General features: G+C 37.2%; 2 protein-coding genes across 9 annotated transcripts in view; both read left to right on the forward strand.

Annotated features, from left to right (window-relative positions):
- LOC112979502 (collagen alpha-1(XXVIII) chain-like) overlaps window positions 1-5,270 on the forward strand; it is a 36,482-nt gene extending 31,212 nt beyond the window's left edge. For all 5 annotated transcript variants that reach the window (XM_026093771.2, XM_026093781.2, XM_026093789.2 and 2 more), the window contains 7 exons: window positions 913-949; window positions 1,073-1,630; window positions 2,419-2,660; window positions 3,250-3,340; window positions 3,433-3,519; window positions 4,020-4,208; window positions 4,621-5,270. In XM_026093771.2, the coding sequence (XP_025949556.1) occupies window positions 913-949; window positions 1,073-1,630; window positions 2,419-2,660; window positions 3,250-3,340; window positions 3,433-3,519; window positions 4,020-4,208; window positions 4,621-4,628 (1,212 nt within the window). In that variant the 3' untranslated portion in view covers window positions 4,629-5,270. The remainder of the gene's footprint in view (window positions 1-912; window positions 950-1,072; window positions 1,631-2,418; window positions 2,661-3,249; window positions 3,341-3,432; window positions 3,520-4,019; window positions 4,209-4,620) is intronic.
- A 976-nt stretch (window positions 5,271-6,246) lies between these two features.
- BBS5 (Bardet-Biedl syndrome 5) lies at window positions 6,247-18,651 on the forward strand. 4 transcript variants are annotated; one of them, XM_064514906.1, is made up of 13 exons: window positions 6,248-6,415; window positions 7,595-7,677; window positions 8,506-8,542; window positions 8,653-8,718; window positions 10,807-10,856; window positions 11,701-11,828; window positions 12,734-12,869; window positions 13,866-13,961; window positions 14,499-14,561; window positions 14,933-15,067; window positions 15,184-15,267; window positions 17,138-17,161; window positions 17,283-18,651. In XM_064514906.1, the coding sequence occupies exons 2-13, from the start codon at window positions 7,666-7,668 to the stop codon at window positions 17,382-17,384; spliced, it is 933 nt and encodes a 310-aa protein (XP_064370976.1). In that variant the 5' UTR covers window positions 6,248-6,415; window positions 7,595-7,665; the 3' UTR covers window positions 17,385-18,651. The 4 variants fall into 4 exon arrangements, with proteins under 4 accessions (XP_064370974.1, XP_064370976.1, XP_064370975.1 ...); XM_064514904.1 differs by lacking the exon at window positions 8,506-8,542 and having other exon boundaries at window positions 6,247-6,415; XM_064514905.1 differs by lacking the exon at window positions 8,506-8,542 and having other exon boundaries at window positions 6,399-6,519.
- Window positions 18,652-18,745: the final 94 nt, after the last annotated feature.

The following is an 18,745-nucleotide window of genomic DNA, read 5'->3' on the forward strand; positions in this document are numbered from 1 at the left end:
AAGGACCTAGCTGTGTAGCTATCGCAGGAAAGTTTTTTTTAAAGGTATCTAAGAGTCTAAAGAGCAACAATCTGCAAACCTGTCATGGTCTTAGGTCTATGGACCTAATTACACGTCCACTAAGCCTGAACTGCACTAGATCCTAATTCAGTAAAGCATGTCTGTGACTATGTAAATACTGTTCAAGTTTATAGTGGAAGCTGAGCAGCAGTGGCAAAAAGTTGTATGTGAAAGACTAACTCAGTGCCAAATGAATCCTGTCATGCACTTCTGTAACAAATGCTTGGTCTTGTAATGAGGAGCACTTTGGTACCTGCATGTCACCAGAGCATCCCTTCTCTGAGCAGAGAGCTGTGAAGGCAGCAACTCTTTTTTGCTGCCAAAAGCTGGGTGATACATGGGGCAGGTACACTAGGATTCACAAACCCAAATTCCATTCTGTCTTGGCTCTCCCCTTCATATGCCAGCTCACTACTAACAAAACACTTCCCGAAGTTGGGTCTGTTTCGCCATTCCCTATGCATTTGCTTTAGTGCAAAGGGAAATCCATGTTACTTAAATGTCGAAATATGAATGGGTTTTGACTTTAACTTAAAGTTTAATGAAAACCAAATCACCGCAAAACATTCCTTACAATAACAGTAGTTAATTGTTTTAGAAAAAGGTGTTACCTTTTTGTCAAGTTACTGTCAAGTTACTTGATACACCATATTGAATAGCTCACTGTAAAATGTAGGAGTGATTTCAGGCTTGCAGGGTGAGAATTGAAAGTTAAACACTGAGGTTCTTTTTAAGTCCTTGCAGGTTGCAGATATTAATTATAAATGAAATCTTTGGCAGCATCAATGCTATACATCATTTGAAAGAGACAAATTGTGAAATATTTTGATATTTAATTTTTTTGTTATCTAGAGAGAAGATATAATTAAATTAATTAAAGAGATATGTGGTAAGTATTCAGGAAACCTTTAATTTCAGATTCTATTTTCTTCCATTTACATTTACATTCTTTTCCTTTCCAAAGGGATACCAAGTAAGTCATCATGATCTGGTCTTTATTTTTCCTTCGCAGGTTGTGGAATTAAATGTAAGGAAATTCCTATGGAACTTGTATTTGTGATTGACAGCTCTGAGAGTGTGGGACCAGAAAATTTTGAGATTATCAAAGACTTTGTTACTGCTTTAGTAGACAGAGTAACTGTAGGCAGAAACGCTACCAGAATTGGCCTTGTACTATACAGTTTAGAAGTTCGGCTAGAGTTTGGTCTGAACAAGTATACAACTCAACAGGATGTGAAACAAGCAATTAGAAAAATGCAATACATGGGAGAAGGCACTTACACAGGAACTGCTATCCGTAAAGCAACCCAGGAAGGATTTTTGGGTGCTCGAACAGGTGTGCGAAAAGTAGCTATTGTGCTAACAGACGGCCAAGCAGACAAGAGAGAAGCTGTAAAACTAGATATTGTGGTTCGAGAGGCTCATGCAGCAAACATCGAAATGTATGCAATAGGAATTGTAAATACTTCAGATCCAACACAGGTTGAATTCATGCGTGAACTAAATCTGATTGCTTCAGATCCAGACAGAGAACATATGTATCTCATCGATGACTTCAATACCCTTCCAGGTGCGTTCATCACAGCTTTATTCTGTAAATATTTCTAAGTTCCACACAGCTAGCTGAACTCATCCCATCTAAGAATGGCTTGCTTTTCATATGATGGGAAGAGATTTTAGCTGAATTCTGCATTGTGTCTGGTGCTCCTCAGAACAGAGAAAAAGATGCATCATCTCTGTGGAAATTGGGTTTTGATGCTGATGGGGATTAGTTAAGAGCTGTGAAGTAACAGGACCCTGAATGTACAGATTCCCTTCTTTTAAGGAGTTGTGGTATAAGCCAGTGATGCACCACACCAATTGGGGATGTCACTACAAACTAGGAATTTGCACATAGTCATTTAAACCAGCTTTCTAGCTGAATAAGTGCTTGTGCACTGTAGAACCACTGGACTAGAAAGCTAGAATCTAACCCACTGAGATAAAGTCTATTTACTCACTTCCATTGGGAAATAAACCATTTTCATTGGGTTAGTCACATGAGTAAGGTAAATAATTATTTTCCTACTACCAACTACTGACTGATATGCTTTAGAGAGATATGGAAATGCAGATGAACACCCTCAGATGAGTACCAAATACTTTGTACCATACGGAGGTCTTATGGGCTGGCAAGTTTGTGATAAATAAAAGCAATAGTCCAGAGAGCCTGAAATCACTGGAATTATTTATGCACATCTTCGATGTGTATAAATAATCTAAATGTGCATTGGATTACATGTGTATTATTTATGTGTATACATAATCCAAATTCAGAAAAATCCACTGAATTTTCAAGTATGATTTTTTTTTAAACAGCTCTGGAGTCTAAATTAGTCAACCAATTCTGTGAAGATGAACATGGTGCCTTAATATACAGTCATAATGGAAATGGTGTAAGCCTAAGTGGACCATCTAGCCATTTGACGTCTTCAAGATTTTCACATTACTTAATTCAGAACAACAATGTTAATGGACAATCACTTTCAGCAGAGAGATCTGGAGTATCTACAGTAGAAATTCCTCTAAGTCTTGGCAGTCTTCCTCAACCATTAGTTCCGGTATGAAAATTAAGCAAGCTTTAATAAGCTTTACCTGTATTTCCTTTTCTGTTGCCTGATGCAGTATGTAACTTTTCCCCTACTTTTCTACAGTTCAGGTACTAAAATAGCTCCTTTAACTTGGTATACTGGACCTGGTAGTTCTGAATAAGAGTTCTGATGTTGTGTGCAGGCAGTTACCTAATGATTACAATTCATTCCTGATACTGTTACAAGGATTATTACTACTGCATTTAATACAGTAATATTTGTGCCACAGTGTGAAACATAACATTGTTAAAGTGCAATTATACTGTAATACTTAACTCTAAAAATAGTTTTAAACCAACTGTAGTCTACATTTTTCAGTTTATAGAATAAAATTCAACTCAGAAAAAAATCCTAGGTTTAGAATTGCCAACCTTCCTGGTAAAGCAACCTGGTTAAAGTCCTGATCCTTAACATGGAAGTCAGAATAAAAGTCAGAGTAACTGTGAAGGAAAAACATTAGAGAACCTCTAAGTGGTGAAGAGCTAATTCAGTTTGAGACACTTCACAATATCTGAAAAGCAAAAAAAAAAAAAAAAAAAAAATCAAATTCTCATTTCAGACCAAACTACCTCCTATGGCAGTTTATGAAGTGTATGAAGAAGAACAAGAGGAGGAGGAACAGTCATTCTTGCAATCAGCAGACACCAAAGGTATTTTTATCGACACTCATTTCTTCAGCTCCTAATTATTTTTGACTGATCAAAAATCAATGTCTTCTGTTTCTTCTCACATGCACCTGCAGTATCATCATTGCCATCTAAACCACCATCACCATCAGATAAAGTGCTGACACCATCTGTTTCAACTGCAGCGCTTACACCAAGGCCAGGTTATGTATCAAACTAATTTTTCATTTTGTACCCTCTTATCTTGATGCTAACGTTTAATAAGATTTTAAATGAGAGTCACTCTGTTAGGCCTACATACTCTCTGAAGATTTTGAGTCCGTGTTGTGGAAGAAAAGCCATTTCAGAATTTTACAGCAGATGTAGTTGCAGTTCTTGTCTTCCCAAATTCCAAATCCCACTGTCCCTCTTACAACAGAGTAAAGTCTAATATAACCTGAGACAGAGCTCATAAATGGCACCAAAAAAGCAACATAGTGCCAGCTAAGGCTACTACAACAATGCCAATAAAGGAACGTTTTACTTTGTGAGTTACTAAGATGCACTTTTAACTTGTCTTCAACTCTAACATCTTTAGAAACATAAAGTGAATCTCAAACTACTGTTATAACATTAGCAGAAAAAAACCCAGAGTTTACAGGTTAAAAACCTATGCAATACAATTGATTTTTACATACAGAATTCTTTTTTTTCTTTTTTTCAGAAAATATCCCGGACCCCCGATGCAAGTTAAGACTGGATCAAGGGTCATGCCGTGTTTATATCATAAAATGGTACTATGATAAACAAGCCAATGCTTGTGCTCAGTTTTGGTATGGTGGCTGTGACGGAAATGCAAATCGCTTTGAGAGTGAAGAGGAATGTAGAGAGGCTTGTGTATTTTTTTCTGGAGGTAGGAATTCATCTCTCTCTCTATATTAATGAATAGCAAGTCAAAGCTATTGACTGTTTGGGTCAGTTATCAGATATCCAGCATGGCAAGCAAAACCAAACCCACCCCCCTTAACACTGTGAAATCATATAACCACAAATGAGAAAAATGTCTACCTATTCAAGCTCGCTTTCTTTCTGCATGTACTGTATGATGTACTCCTGTTATAAAGTAACAAAATTTCAGCAGTATTAAGAGTACACAGATTTGATGAGTATAGCATTTGCCACAGTAGTTGACCTTCCTTCACCTGGATCTTTAAAAACTACCATTATACAATCAGTAACAATACTCAATTTTCAACTATAAACAGGGCTTTGGAAAGCAATCTTTTGTTATGAAAATTATATAATTTCTTTTCTCTTTTTTACAGAAATCTGACATTTGGCATGGATTTTGCAATGAAGATTTCACTTTTTTTAGGCAAAAGTGTCCACATAAATCCTATTTTAGTATTTCAAGTCTAAAATATCAGTTTCCCAATTACATGCAAAGTGCTACTCAGGGGTTATCAGAAAAATACAAAAAATGCATCAATTTGTTGCCTACATACCCACCAGGTCACAAGACAGGGAGGCAGCTGAGCTACCAACCTCTCTCAACCACATCCCATCTGTTTTTGATGTAAACGTTCCTCAGTTTCCATTAGTTAGAAAGATATATGATAAATGTAGTTAAAACACATCCACAAATTTACATGAAAGATAACACCAATAGCTATCACTCCTAAATTATGTTAGGTCATGTCTAAAGTGGTTCTTCACCATGCATTTCTCTTTTGAAAGCCAAGTTTCATTTGTAAATGTATTTTAGTATTTTAACCTGTTTCTTAAAAGTGCTTTTAATTTACATTCAAAGCATCAACAGCAGCACAGTCTTTAACAACGAGAATTTATTCTGTATTGCCTGTCACTGCCATAGTTTTCTATACTTACGTCTGTCTGTATACGATTTATTTCTTATTACTCAAATTATATACTTAGAAGCTTGTGTTCTAATAAAACATTTCTGGTTTTGCTGCCAGGAGAGAGTGCATAATGGTACCTTTACAGGACTAAAAAGTTATCTCACATCTAAGTTACTACTTACAGTTAAATGTGCTCCTGATGTAACTGGATTTCTGCCAGTCTTTAACAAGACTAAACATCACAGATTAGACGCTCCTGCGTATGAAACAAGATTATAATTTTGGTTTTTTTTCCTAAACAAATGGTAAGTTTGGCATATCAAAATTGTATTTCACCTCTGGCCTACAGTGTTTCATTTTAACTAGTTTTTCAACAGTGAGTTTCATTAAACATACTCAGACACATATAAGAATTGACAGAGGTGCTTTAAAGTAAGGCCTGTCCATGAATCCTCTGCTCTTTTCCATCCCACTCTCTCCCCTTGCCTAACGTGTTACCCATCCTGCTTCAAGGGCTCCCAGCCTCGGGAAAATCCTGCTTATCTCTGTCAGAGCCGGCCAGGTACGTCCTCTCCCACTGTGAGGCAGTTGGTAAGGAGAGAGAAAAGGGACTGACATTTTTCCAGAGGTTTTTAAACTCAATCAAGCTTGTAATGACTTCCATGTTGGTAGCAAAGGGCTCCTCACAGATTCAAAGACCAGCTCCAGAGGAAAAACTGGCAAGGGTCAAGTTTCTTCACGTATTTCAGACTGCACTTGTAGTCATTGCATATTTGAAAATGGCCAGATGTTACAACTGAAATACAGCCACAGACAATTTCCAAATTATTCCAAATAAAGACTATTTTGATACACCCAATCTACTTTAAAAAAAAGGACTTAGAGTGAAAGAAAATTTATGTTCGACCAATTTTAGGGAGGATTTTTGTTTTGTTTAATTTTCATCCGCAAGAATAGGGACGGTACCTTGCACGACAAAAAAAAAAAAACTAATACGCAACGAAAAGCCGTAACTACCACACGCCGCCACACGCAGGCGCGGGCTGCCGCCCGCCGGGCGGGGGGGGGGGGGGGGGGGGGGGGGCGGCCCCGCGCCGCAGCCAATCCCGAGCGCTGCCGGAGCGCGAGGCGCCGCCCCCGGTTGCCACGACGGCGCGCGGGCTCGCCGCAGGGAGCTGCTCCTCGCGCCGCCGCCAGCCATGAGCTCGGTGCTGGACGCGCTCTGGGAGGACAGAGATGTCCGCTTCGACATCTCCCCGCAGTGAGTGGCGTTGCAGCCGTGGCCGGGCTCCCCGGACAAGCCCGGCGCGGGGCGCCGTTACCGCGGTGTCGGGGAGGTCGGGCGCTGCGGCGACTAGTGGCGGGGTGCGTGCTGGCGGCGCGTCCCGCTGTGGCGGCGGGGAGCCGTCACGTGACGGCGCGCGGGGGCGGGGCGGCGCGAGGCGGTGGTTTTCCTGGCAAGGCGGGGCCAGGCGGCCGTTGGGCGGCGGGCGCGCGGGGCGATTTTGTCACGTGGGGCCCAGTCGCCGTTTGAAATTAAAACACGCCCCCCCCCCCCCCCCCCCCCCGGCCCTTTACATGGGCTACCTGGTACATTTGGAAACGTGAAATCGATCTGGGGTATTTAAGCAGTTCTGTCTTATTTCCTTGCAGGATTGTATTATAGGCAGAGCTTGCTTCGGTACATTTTAATTCCAAAGTTACTGTTCTTGCTACCTCCCAATAAATGTCTTTTTCTTGCGCTGTTATAGTGATTCACTGTTGGGTCTAGTTTTTGCGCCTTCGTACTGATTTCCAGTAGTATCATCCCCTTCCTGATAATGCATCGTTTTTCATGCCTACGCACCCTAAAGCGTTGTGGCTGCTGTACACAACACAATTAAAACATAGCAAGACTTCACACTAGACCTGTTATTATGTAGTTAAGGGGTGAGATCAGTTAAACTGAGAAAAACATGAAAAACTTTGTGGAAAATCTAGCAGAGTATTTCATGTAAGAATATACTTACATTTCCTTTGCTCACATCTGTTCTTTCTTAAGCCTGGCTCCATTCCTTATGACTGAAAAGTATGGCAAGAGGGAAGGAATTCTGTCCATTAAAGCCTATGTGAATGCAACTTTTTTGCTCCCTCTTTCACACACTTTCTCCCTATTTTGGGGTATAGTTTGCTTGATCACACTTGCTGCATAATTATTTATATACTGTTATATTTTAAAAATAAGGGTGTTAACATTTTTTGTATGCTAGATGTAGTAGATAACAGTTTCAGGTATATAATGTTGCTTTTTTGTGTGTGTGCATGTGTGGATTTTCCGTATTATGATGCAGTGAGCAGAGAAAGGAAAGGAAGTGTGGAAATGTAAATGGCTTTCCTTTTGGAAAATAAGTGATCTGTCTTTCACTATGTCATTTTTTTCTTCTTTTTTTTTTTTTTTTAGGCAAATGAAAATGAGAGCTGGAGAGGTCCTTATAGACTGCTTAGATTCTGTTGAAGATACCAAAGGAAACAATGGAGACAGAGGTAAACATGTACTCAGGGAACTTGTAACCTTCCTAATATTTAGCCTGTTCAGGTTCGTGAAAGCCCAGTCTGTTTTCCATTCAACTCGGTATCAACGGTCCAGTGCAGAACACAGACTGTGCCTGTTTCACCGATCTTTCTCCTCTGGGGATATTTTCAATGAGTATAGCTTGTTAAAGCTTTTAACGAGGTGATAGTTTTGGCTCAGAATTTGTTTAGACCTTGTAAGAGAAATCCGTTTATAAACATCATGGTGATCTTTTGTTGTAAGCCTGTTTAATGCTTATATAGACCTACCACTGTACAGAAGTTTGCATGTTGGCTTGCAAGGAGTTATTTCAATTTTAAAACGTGAAAGGATTTCTCTTTTCAAGCTTTATGACATTCTTAAGTTGTTTTGATCCTTTTTCCTCAGTTAGTTTAAAATGAAGCAGTAAGAGTGTACATACTCTGTAAGTGCATGAACTTGCCAGCTTGCTGAGATGACATTTCCTTGTGTTGGCTCTGCTGCTGTGCTGGATACAGAACAGAGGAGATTTGCACTTGACATATATGGGTGAGGTTATTCATGAGGACAGCTGTGATACTTAGCTCACTGCCTTCCCCTTCTCCTCCCACAGAACTGTTCTGCACTGATTCTGTCTCTACATTGTTACCATAGGTGGGTGGATGTGAAATCAATAACTGTTTCTGATTTGTTTTGGAGGAATGCTGATATACACCAGAGGCTGTTTCATTTGTTTTTTCTGACTGGACTTACTCTCCTAGTATAAAAAAAAATGTATATAGTGATTGTTCTGCCAGGGTATCCTGCATTTTTCTTTCCAGCAAAGGGAAAGAATATTCTGGTGTTTCAAAACTGGAGGTAAATATGTACATTATTTACATATTTACATTTTATACATCATATTAAATGAACCATTTAATTTGATGGCAGTTACTCAGATTAGAAATATTTGCACTCTTTATTTCCAGGTAGACTCCTTGTGACAAATTTGCGCATTATTTGGCACTCGTTGTCATTGCCTAGAGTCAATCTCTGTAAGTATTGTCTCCTTGTAAGTGGACTATAAATTTTGTGTTTCCTTTGTGGTGGTGTGCTGTACTTTCACAACAGTATAGGTTATAGTACAGATTACTGAAGTATAGATCTGCTGCTTCTGTGGAGTCTGAAATGAACTGTTACCTGTGAATTTATCAGCAATACAGGAACTGTTTTAATAATTCGTAGAAAACTATCAGTGTTTAATGTTGATTTCTCAAAAAAGAAGTTGAGGGGTACTTCAGGCATGTTTTTTTTATTTAGCCTACGTGGAATTCATTCTTTTTTCCAGAAAGAACCAAAACTTTGAGTTTTTTTCACTCCTGGCCATACTTTTATCTCTCGTTCCACCTGTTTATTCATGTTCTATACTGTTCTACAGTTTTTATTCCCCACAAGTACCTCCCCTTCCAAATTTACTATTGTGAGCTCTGAATAAGCTTCTAATTTTAAACTATATGAGTAGCCAGCCTGTCTACTCATATTTAATTTAATTTGCTGAAGCAAGGCCAGGATGCACTTACTCAGTACCAAAATTATTTCCAATGCTTAGTTCCCGATAGCCAGTCAACACTGGTAATCTATGTAGTGTTCATAACCTATGTAAACTTACGCAACCTGACTGTGTGCTCTTTTGTGTTTGCTCTTTATTTCATGCACACACACAAGCAAACACACATGTGCTGCTTTTATATGTGTATTTCATAAAATAAAAAATTGTTTGCTTGTGTGCATAAGTTTTTAGAACAGACCTTTCTAGAACAGTTCACAAAGAAACTTACGGAGTAGTTCAGCTCTATAGAAAACGTAGGGAAATCTAACCTATAGCTTTTACAGTTTTAAAGTACTGAGCATTCTCTAGCTTTCAAGGCAATGTATTATTTCTTACACACGGTAAGTATATAGACAAATAAGCATTTTATTGGATGCTGGTTTTGACCATTGCCATTTCTGTTAGTTCTAGATGATGGCTCATAAGCAATCTATGAAATAGTCTTTTTCTGGTATTTTTGTATGTATTAATGTAAATCTGTAAAGACTGTAATGTGGTCCTTGAAGACTGAATATTCTTATCTGTGTAACTACTACCAGATCTGAGCTTTCGGAGATGCAGAATCTCCTCAAAGCAAATTCTCATTCTCATGTGGTATTTTGGAACCTGACTAGCTACTATTGGTATCGGTAACAGAATTGTCGTGGATGTTCAGATTGAGCCCAGCAGCATCTTAGTGGGCTGGTTTGTTTTAGAAGAACGGCTGGGAATAGGTCTCTGTTTTTATTTTGTATCAGAGCACCACTGTGGAAGAAGCAAAATGAAATTTATACCTTTTTTTTCATCTTTTTGTTTCTTCTTCACTTGTACTTTCCGTTTTGCTGCTTTTTTTGTCACTTCCTTAGCTATTTTTCTCCTATAAAGTGTTATCATCAGTGTAGAAAATTTTATTTCTAAGGGTAAAATTTAAGGACAACATCACGATGAAACAGACCTTCTTGGAGTTGCATGGTGATAGTTTGAAAGGCAGCAGTCAAAGGTTGCAACAAGGGAAATCCTGAGTAGATAGTAAGAGAAAAATGTCCGTGAGAAGGGTAGTCAAACAGTGAAGCAGGCTGCCCAGAGAGGCGGCAGAATCACAGAATGGTTGAGGTTGGAAGGGACCTCTGGAGATCATCTAGTCCAACTCCCCTGCTCAAGCAGGGTCACCTCGAGCATGTTTCCAGGGATTGTGTCTAGGTGGCTTTTGAACATCTCCAAGGAATGAGACCCAACAACCTCTCTGGGCAACCTGTTCCAGTTGCAACCCATCTACTTGCTTGGAAATACTCAGAACTTGACTGGATACCACCCTGAGCAGCCTGGTTGAATTGGCCCTGCTCTGAGCAGGGCATTGGACCAGAGGACCTCAAGAGGTCCTTTCAGCTTAAACTAGTCTGATTTTTATGACAAGGACTCAGACCACTAACAAGGAATTCTCACAAACAGCTTCCAAAGATGTGCTCCAAAATACCATACTATGCTCTAAAATTCTGAGTTGTCTTTTTTTTCTTGCTATCAAAACTGTTCTTTTTTTTTCTCCCCTAACTTTTAGCTGTTGGTTACAACTGCATTATAAATATTACTACAAGAACTGCCAACTCAGTAAGTTTCAAAAATACTTTTTAAAATAGTGAAAGAAGCTGTAATTTATTATTCACGCTTACTGTGCTATATAAATAATCTCAAAGTTTACTTTCAAGAACAGTAATAGAATAATTTTAGTTTATTTTTAAAAGCTGGGATAGTTTTACATTTCTAAAGAAGTGGGGTTTTAGCCAGTTTCCTAAGGCAGTGAGACTCATGTAATCCCACTGTTTGGTGACCTTCCTCTCCTCTAGGTAACTCATGCGCATTTGGCTCATTGCATCTAAATTTAACAAAGGGCTAGAGAGACGCTAAGTTTGTGTAAGAAAGCTGCCAAATATGTAGCCTGTGTTACATGCAGCTGTGAAGCCATTTGTTTGGCTAGATAGCAGCAAAGAGGCAGCGTGATTATGTAGGTTCCCTGGGCAGTCACCTGGTGGCACGTACACTGCCTGGCTGCTCAGCACACTCACCGTTCTGGGCTAGCACAGCACAGGGTCTCTTGTTCTCCTGGCACACCTAGTGGAGGTAGGTAAGGGGCATGATGTAGAACCAGAGTATTTGGGGAGCCGGAGTGGAATGGCAAGAGGCAAAGCCAGAAATACTGTATTTCGGTCATGACATGCATATGTGTAAGAGCCAGGCTTCAGTAGTTCTACTGCTGATGGAAGCGCTCATTCGTCCTAAAAAAACAGAGTGAAAACCTTGTTCAGATGAAGACAGCAGTAGATCAGTGGTAGAATCAAGATTACAGCTTCAGTTATTATACTTAGAACAAGAATTTGAATAATATGTCAAGATTACTATTCCCTGTACAGTCAACTGTCTTGTCAAAATGCTGTATCTGAATTTTTCCTTACAGAAATTACGAGGACAGACAGAAGCTCTGTATATATTGACTAAGTGTAACAATACACGGTTTGAGTTCATATTTACCAATGTCATTCCTGGAAGTCCCAGGCTCTTCACTTCAGTTATTGCTGTGCACAGGTACCAGACTTAAAATAGTGTTTGTTCATTTACAAAATTCAGTGAATCAAATTTATAAGCAGAATGTGGGATTACTACAGCTGATGGACCCAGTATGTAACTGTCTATGTTTAACATCCACACAAGCTTCTCAATAGAGAAGAACACGATCTCTAGAAAGAGGAGAGAAGATGCTCACAAATTTTATTTCATAACTACATACAATAAAAATTCACATATGTTAATACTGGTCATGGATCAAATCATTCACCGTGTGTGAATAAACCAGGTGAATAAATCAAAGTAGCAAAGAGTTAATTTCAGTGTCTTTGTTCCATCTGTAATTTCTGTCTGTAATCATCTTCTGTAGTTGTGGACCATGTGATAGAAATGAAGGGTTAAATCATGGTCAAAACTCCCGCTGACTTCGAAACAGTGTATGTTTCACACCTAAAGATGTTTGAACTTTTTGTCATCTGGATGAATGTGTGCATAAAACATTAACTTATGTTTCAATTTAAGAACTGTGGAATACTGACTGAAATATATTAGATGTTTATGACTTAACCTGCACTGAAAAATAAATGGTTCTTGATGTCCATGCTGTATAACATGGGACCTAGAAGATTTATGCTTTGCAGTAGAGGCAGGGAGATGACAATTTTAAGGAAAAGAAAGAAATAACATACACCCAAACAGTACAGAAGATCAAAGTGGTTGTCAAAAAAACCACTTTAAAAGTAATCTCAGTAAAGAAGACTGAAAGGTGATGGCTTACAGTGATGAAATTCTAATAGTACTCACATTTTTGTACAGCATGGTAGTAAGAAAAGTTGGAAATACACATTTCCTGTTGGTGCTAAAACATAAACACTGAAAAAAAGATAGAAAACACTGAAATGCTAACCTATATTTAATTTTTATAGAGCTTATGAAACTTCTAAAATGTATCGTGATCTGAAGCTTAGAAGTGCATTGATTCAAAACAAGCAACTGAGATTATTACCACAAGAACAAATATATGATAAAATCAGTGGAGTATGGAATTTATCAAGTGACCAGGTATAGTGAAAAATGAGACTACATTCACTTCAGCAAAGCGAAAATGTTTCAGCTTTCACCATTCCTAGGAACTATGCTATTACAGTTCTATAACCTCAGAGGAATTACGCTTGATTCAGTTCATCAGCTGGTTGCATGTGGAGAAGCAGATCGCATATGTGCTGCTCAGTACGACAAGGTTGTCTTCTTGGCAGCCTGAAGTCTACATGACTCAGCTTACATACGAGGAACTAGATGCATACCTCCTGTTAAGAAGATATATTTATGAGTCTAAATCTATATCATCCTGAAAGCAAATCATGCTGTTCCAAAGGGCTCTGCTGAATATTTGTATGTTTACTTGCAGCTTTGACTATATTGTAAGACTATGTTGTCTTTTGATTACTGGAAACTGAAAACATTGGAATAGGATTCTATGTCTTGAAAAAGTGGAAAAAGGGTTCAAGGAGCAAATAGAAAACATCTGTATTATTTTAGTTATTTGTATTTCCCAGAGCCATGAAACAAAATAAGAACTGTTATTTCTGTCAGTGCAGTTTTGTCCAGAATGGAAACAGGATCCATCTTGACAAGCTAAAAAGTTCTTTCCTGTATGTTCCCTTGGCACACATCTCCACAACTACCCAAGTTTAGCCCGCATGCCATTATACTTACACTATATACCAATTCTAGATCTGTACAGTTAAGAGCACTCTCAGAAGCTTCGTGTCTTCCCATTAGTTTTGCCGTGCTGTGATTTGATCCTGCTTTACTGCAGTGATAGGAACTCCCAAGTGGTTTTCACCACTTGGGTGCCATATCCTTTAAAGATTTGATCTTGCTTCCTTGAAATCAGTAGTAACGTTTCCACTGTTTTCAGTGGGAAGAAATCGGGCCTTTATTGGATTAAATATGAAACTATATTATGCTGGTGTTTAAATGGATATGAATAGTCATTGTGTTTGGAAAGAGGGCTGTATACTTCAATGCAGTTCTAACATACTTTTTCTTTAATAGGGAAATTTGGGAACGTTTTTTATTACTAATGTGAGGATAGTGTGGCATGCAAATATGAATGATAGCTTTAATGTCAGCATACCGTATCTACAAATCGTAAGTATCTTAAAACATCCCTTTTCAAAATGAAATATCCTGTAACATGGGATGAGTTCTAGTCTTCAGCTGATGCTCCCAACTCACAGTGAAATTAGTATTTTCATGTCCTCAATTTGGGGAAGAATTTCGTCTTGTAGCATCAACCACAACATATTTCTTTTTCTGTCCAGATTAATTGGATGCTATAATTTTTCTGTCCACATTAATTCATTGGCAGGTCCAGATGTTGAAGAATGGGCTTTATTTCTAATTTTCAAATTATTTTCTATGATGCTGCATGCCAGCTGCATACCCTAAGATTTATGATCTGTCATCAAGATGTTGAGAAACGAATTGTTACCACTTCTTATGAGACACTTTTCCCTGAGGTTTCAGTGATTCAGATTTGTAATGGTAAATGGCAGGGAATGCTTGTGTCCAAGCTTCCAGAACCAGTAATGATTATTAATGCTGTGTTTTTTAAAAAAAAAAAAAAAAAAAAAAAGTAATTCCAAGGCATTTTTTGATAAACTCTTTTTACCCCTTTACCATTAGCGTTCAATAAAAATACGAGACTCAAAGTTTGGCTTGGCAATGGTGATAGAGAGTTCTCAGCAGGTAAGAAGCTTTAATAGCCTTTTTTAGTTGGTTTCATTTATATATATATATGTATATATATATATGTTTTATAATTCTGAAATGTTACAGTGCTACTTTTAAAATACCTATAGTGTTCCTTTTCAGTGGTCTTTTGAACATAACTTTCCTATATAATGGGATACCAGTTCCAAGCTTATTTATCTTATGGAGAAACATTGCTGCTGTTTTTATTTCACCCTTGGTTTAAATGGCAGACTGAAAATACAGAAAGCTATCAAAATACAAATAATATTTTATATCAGCAAATTGAAATTTGCTGTCATTAAACTGCAAATCTCCATCAAAGAGAATAAGTTGTTAATAAATATCTGTTTTCTTTTATTATATAGAGTGGAGGATATGTACTTGGTTTTAAAATAGACCCCGTGGAGAAACTACAGGAGGCAGTGAAAGAAATTAATTCACTTCACAGAGTTTATTCAGCTAATCCTATTTTTGGAGTGGATTATGAAATGGAAGAAAAGGTAGTTCCTTCATTTATTTGAAATTATATACAATATTGCACTACCACCACTTATAAAAATACATTAAAAGTGTATTAAATATATGGATTTATTTAATTCAGTGTTTTAATTTGCAGCCTCAACCTCTTGAAGACCTAACAGTGGAACAGGTTCAAGATGATGTGGAAATAGAATCTGATGAACAGACGGATGCTTTTGTGGTAAGCTCTCCACAGAAAAAAAAAATTCTTTCTTGGTTATTCAAATTAAAAAAAATTACATCTCTCAATCTACTAAAGATAAGCAGCAACTGAACTTTTGATGTTTTAAGTACACCTGCATGTCATTTAATCAATATCCTTGGCTACTACAGGAATTTATTCTGTTTATGGGATTTTAATTACTGTCTTTAGAACGAGATTTGTATTTTAAATCATTAGTAGTAGGTATATATGATAGTAGTTGTATGTAGGTCCTCAATACACTAAGATCAGGAATAGTTTGAAAACCAGCAGTATAATTTAATGAAATACATTACATTTAAAAATAAGTCTTCCTTCTTTTGGAGCAGACTAATAGGTGGTGGTGTCTGCAGTCTCAACAGTCATCTCAGGTATAAACTTGAAAGATTTTTAGAAAGGCAGCAAAAATTTTGAGTCACTCCTGACAACCTGCACACTACTGCCAATACTGCTTTAGAAAACTGTATTAGTTTTCATCTCTCAGTATTTCAGGAAAACATACTTTTAAATGCAGTAGACTGTCCATGAGCTTGATCAGCTACCTTCTAACAATTTCCAAACCTTCTGCACAATCCACTAAGACCTGATCAATCATGTGATATGCAGGGACTGCACAAATAGAAGGTTTTTATGTACTAGTCTGACACATTGCCAATTGATGGGGTTTCATAACGTGTCTCTGGAGTTAGCACCGGTATTATTTCCACCCTCTTTTCTTCTGCTATCATCTATCTATCCAGATAAGCATTTGTCCCTCCTTTCTCTTTTCCCTCTTCTTTCCTCCCCCCCCCCCCCCCCCCCCCCCGCCCCGGAGTTTTATTTCCATCTTCAGCGTAGCTGAAAATCTTTTCCTTAAAGGTAGATTTTGTTTGTAATCTTGAGGCCTGTCACTTGGATTAAATAACTGTGCTCTGTATACTCTAAAATAAAAACTGGAAGCTGTAAATGATTAGAAGGTGGTTGCCACAGGAAACATATCATGCAAGACCTGAAGACTGGCTCCACTCCAATATCACTTGATAGTGGAAGACTATGATGCTGTTCTGTGAAATCACGTATAGCTTGAGATCCAGCTTCCCAGGGATATGCTTCCCTCTCTATCCCTCCCCAGTCCAGAGGGACAGTTGAAACAAGATCAGGCTCTTTCTGGTAAATATGATGATCTAGAACTGGTGCTGGCTCAGAGACTTCCAGAACTGCAGATATTTTCAGAGATTTTGCTTCCCAAAGAGTTTGAGTTAATTTTGAGGATGGAAAAGATTGTATCACTTTTGTAGATCACTGCCTGAGAGTGGAAAAACTCGGTTAATTGTTCAGTTAGTCCATGATGATGAGAGTGGAAAAACTCGGTTAATTGTTCAGTTAGTCCATGATCATTTCTTAGATTGGTTATGATGTTAATTGAATTTTGAGATTGCTTACATTTTAATGAGTAGTTCCAAAGTCATAGTTTTTGAAATTGAATAATAAATGCTGCTGCACATGAAGTATAGGATGAATCAGCTTGCCTTCATGTCAACATTGTATTCCTTATAAAGTATTTCTCAATGTAACAAATGTAACATAAAAATTTTAACATTTTAAAATCTTTATTTAATATAATGGAAAATTCAGGGATTTAGTATTACTTACCAAAAAATAATTTAATCACCAGAACCTTTTTGTAAATTATTTCAACCTAGAAATTATTTTGATCTTGTTTATAAAACAAAAATAAAACCAAATGAACTGGTTTATTAAAGAAAAGTTACCAGATACAATTTTTACCCCAATAAGTTATTAGCAGATTTGTTTTTAAATGATGAGTTTTTTTCTCAAGATTGTGAGGTTTTTTGGTTTTGTTTTTCAGGCTTACTTTGCTGATGGTAACAAGGTAAGACCAACTTCTTTGTATTGTCAAATTTATGTTGTTGAAAACTGGATAATTAAATTAATACAAAATCTATTCTGTTTTACTTTCTTTTCTCTCTTACATCTTGTGCATTCAAAAAAAGCAACATGATCGGGAGCCTGTGTTTTCAGAAGAACTAGGACTTGCGATAGAGAAATTAAAGGATGGATTCACACTCCAGGGACTCTGGGAAGTAATAAGCTGATTTAGATTTTTTTATTTGTTGCCTAAACCAGTGAAAGACTCACTGTTCTCACTGATTTGGTCAGACCTCTAGAAGGTAACTGGAAAAAAATGCAAGGGTAACAGAGAAAGAACATACCAAAGTTAAAGAACAGGCAAATATTATACAATGTATAGTAGGGGTATGTCAGGAAAGAAATATTACTCAAAACCTCTATATGTGTAAAAGGTTTCTATTATAGTGTTTTTGTTAAAGTGTTAATTTATTTTCATTTATTTATATAAAGCATGGTAGTCTCCTATAATGATTATATCTAAATAACATTTCTGTAACTTGTTTCATATTGTGCAACAGAGAAATGTAACACAGAACACTTTGTATCTAGGCATCCTGGCTGTATTATTGTAACAGTGTTGTAGTACTGAAAACTTGTTGACAAAATGCTGCACTGTTCGAAATACTAGTTTTCATATCTCATAATTTTATGAAGTGTTTATCACATAACATTCCAGGTACTTAATTTTAGTCAAGATATCCCCATGCAGTTTTTTCTTTTCTGTCTTTTGGTAAGAGCAGTTTTTTCTAATCCTTCTGTTAATTAAAAAAAAAAAAAAAAAAAAAGCACACCCATAAATAGCTTCTGCATCTGACTCATTAGACTTTTATGTTGTTATGTGTTAGAGAGAAATGAGTCATTTATTGTTTAAAGGAAGATGCAGCTGTTACGTTTTCTAGTGAGATAAGACCTCTGCACTATTTTCTGTAAGTGGAAAAAGTCAAATGAACTGTCCTCTCAGCTGTTGTTTTAGCAGCTGACTGTTCTAGTAAAGTAATTGTGATGTGGATATCACTATTTGTAGGAAGATCTTTCAAAGTATATGTTTTAATGAAATCCTACCTATACTGAAAAGGCTTCAATAAACTTTCAGTAAACTTTAGTAATGTTATACCTCATTGAAGATAAGGCTTTCAAACAGTTGGGTTTTGATTCTGTTTGCATTACATTCAAAGAACATTTTACCATATGGGTCAAGAGTGTTTTCTGTATGGTCAAAATGCAGTTCTTCATCAAGGCACTTTAGACAAATTCAAATTTATTTTGCTTCTGTATTACCATTTTTAACGAAAATCTAAATGTTTCCAGTCTAAATTGTGAAACCTTCAACACGTGAATATTTTTTTCTAAATCCACATACTTTTTAAACTACTTATTTTTAGATTTTGGGGAGGGGGTAGTTTAAATTTAGGTTTTTTAGTTTTGTTAAATAAAGTGTTCATTAAATAATAATCATGTAGTGGATTATGTCTTTTGTTCTCTATCTCTTTCATTTACTCTTTTCAGTTTAATTTAACAGCGGTTAACACCATTTCTAATACTGTGC

Source organism: Dromaius novaehollandiae, chromosome 7 (genome assembly GCF_036370855.1).
Source record: "Dromaius novaehollandiae isolate bDroNov1 chromosome 7, bDroNov1.hap1, whole genome shotgun sequence".
NCBI classification, from domain to species: Eukaryota; Metazoa; Chordata; class Aves; order Casuariiformes; family Dromaiidae; genus Dromaius; species Dromaius novaehollandiae.

Coding starts and splice junctions, on each gene's coding strand:
- BBS5 (XM_064514904.1), top strand. CDS start 6,354: ATGAGCTCGGTGCTGGACGCGCTCTGGGAGGACAGAGATGTCCGCTTC. Junction 6,416..7,594: donor CGCTTCGACATCTCCCCGCA/GTGAGTGGCGTT, acceptor TTTTTTTTTTAG/GCAAATGAAAATGAGAGCTG. Junction 7,678..8,652: donor AGGAAACAATGGAGACAGAG/GTAAACATGTAC, acceptor CTTTATTTCCAG/GTAGACTCCTTGTGACAAAT.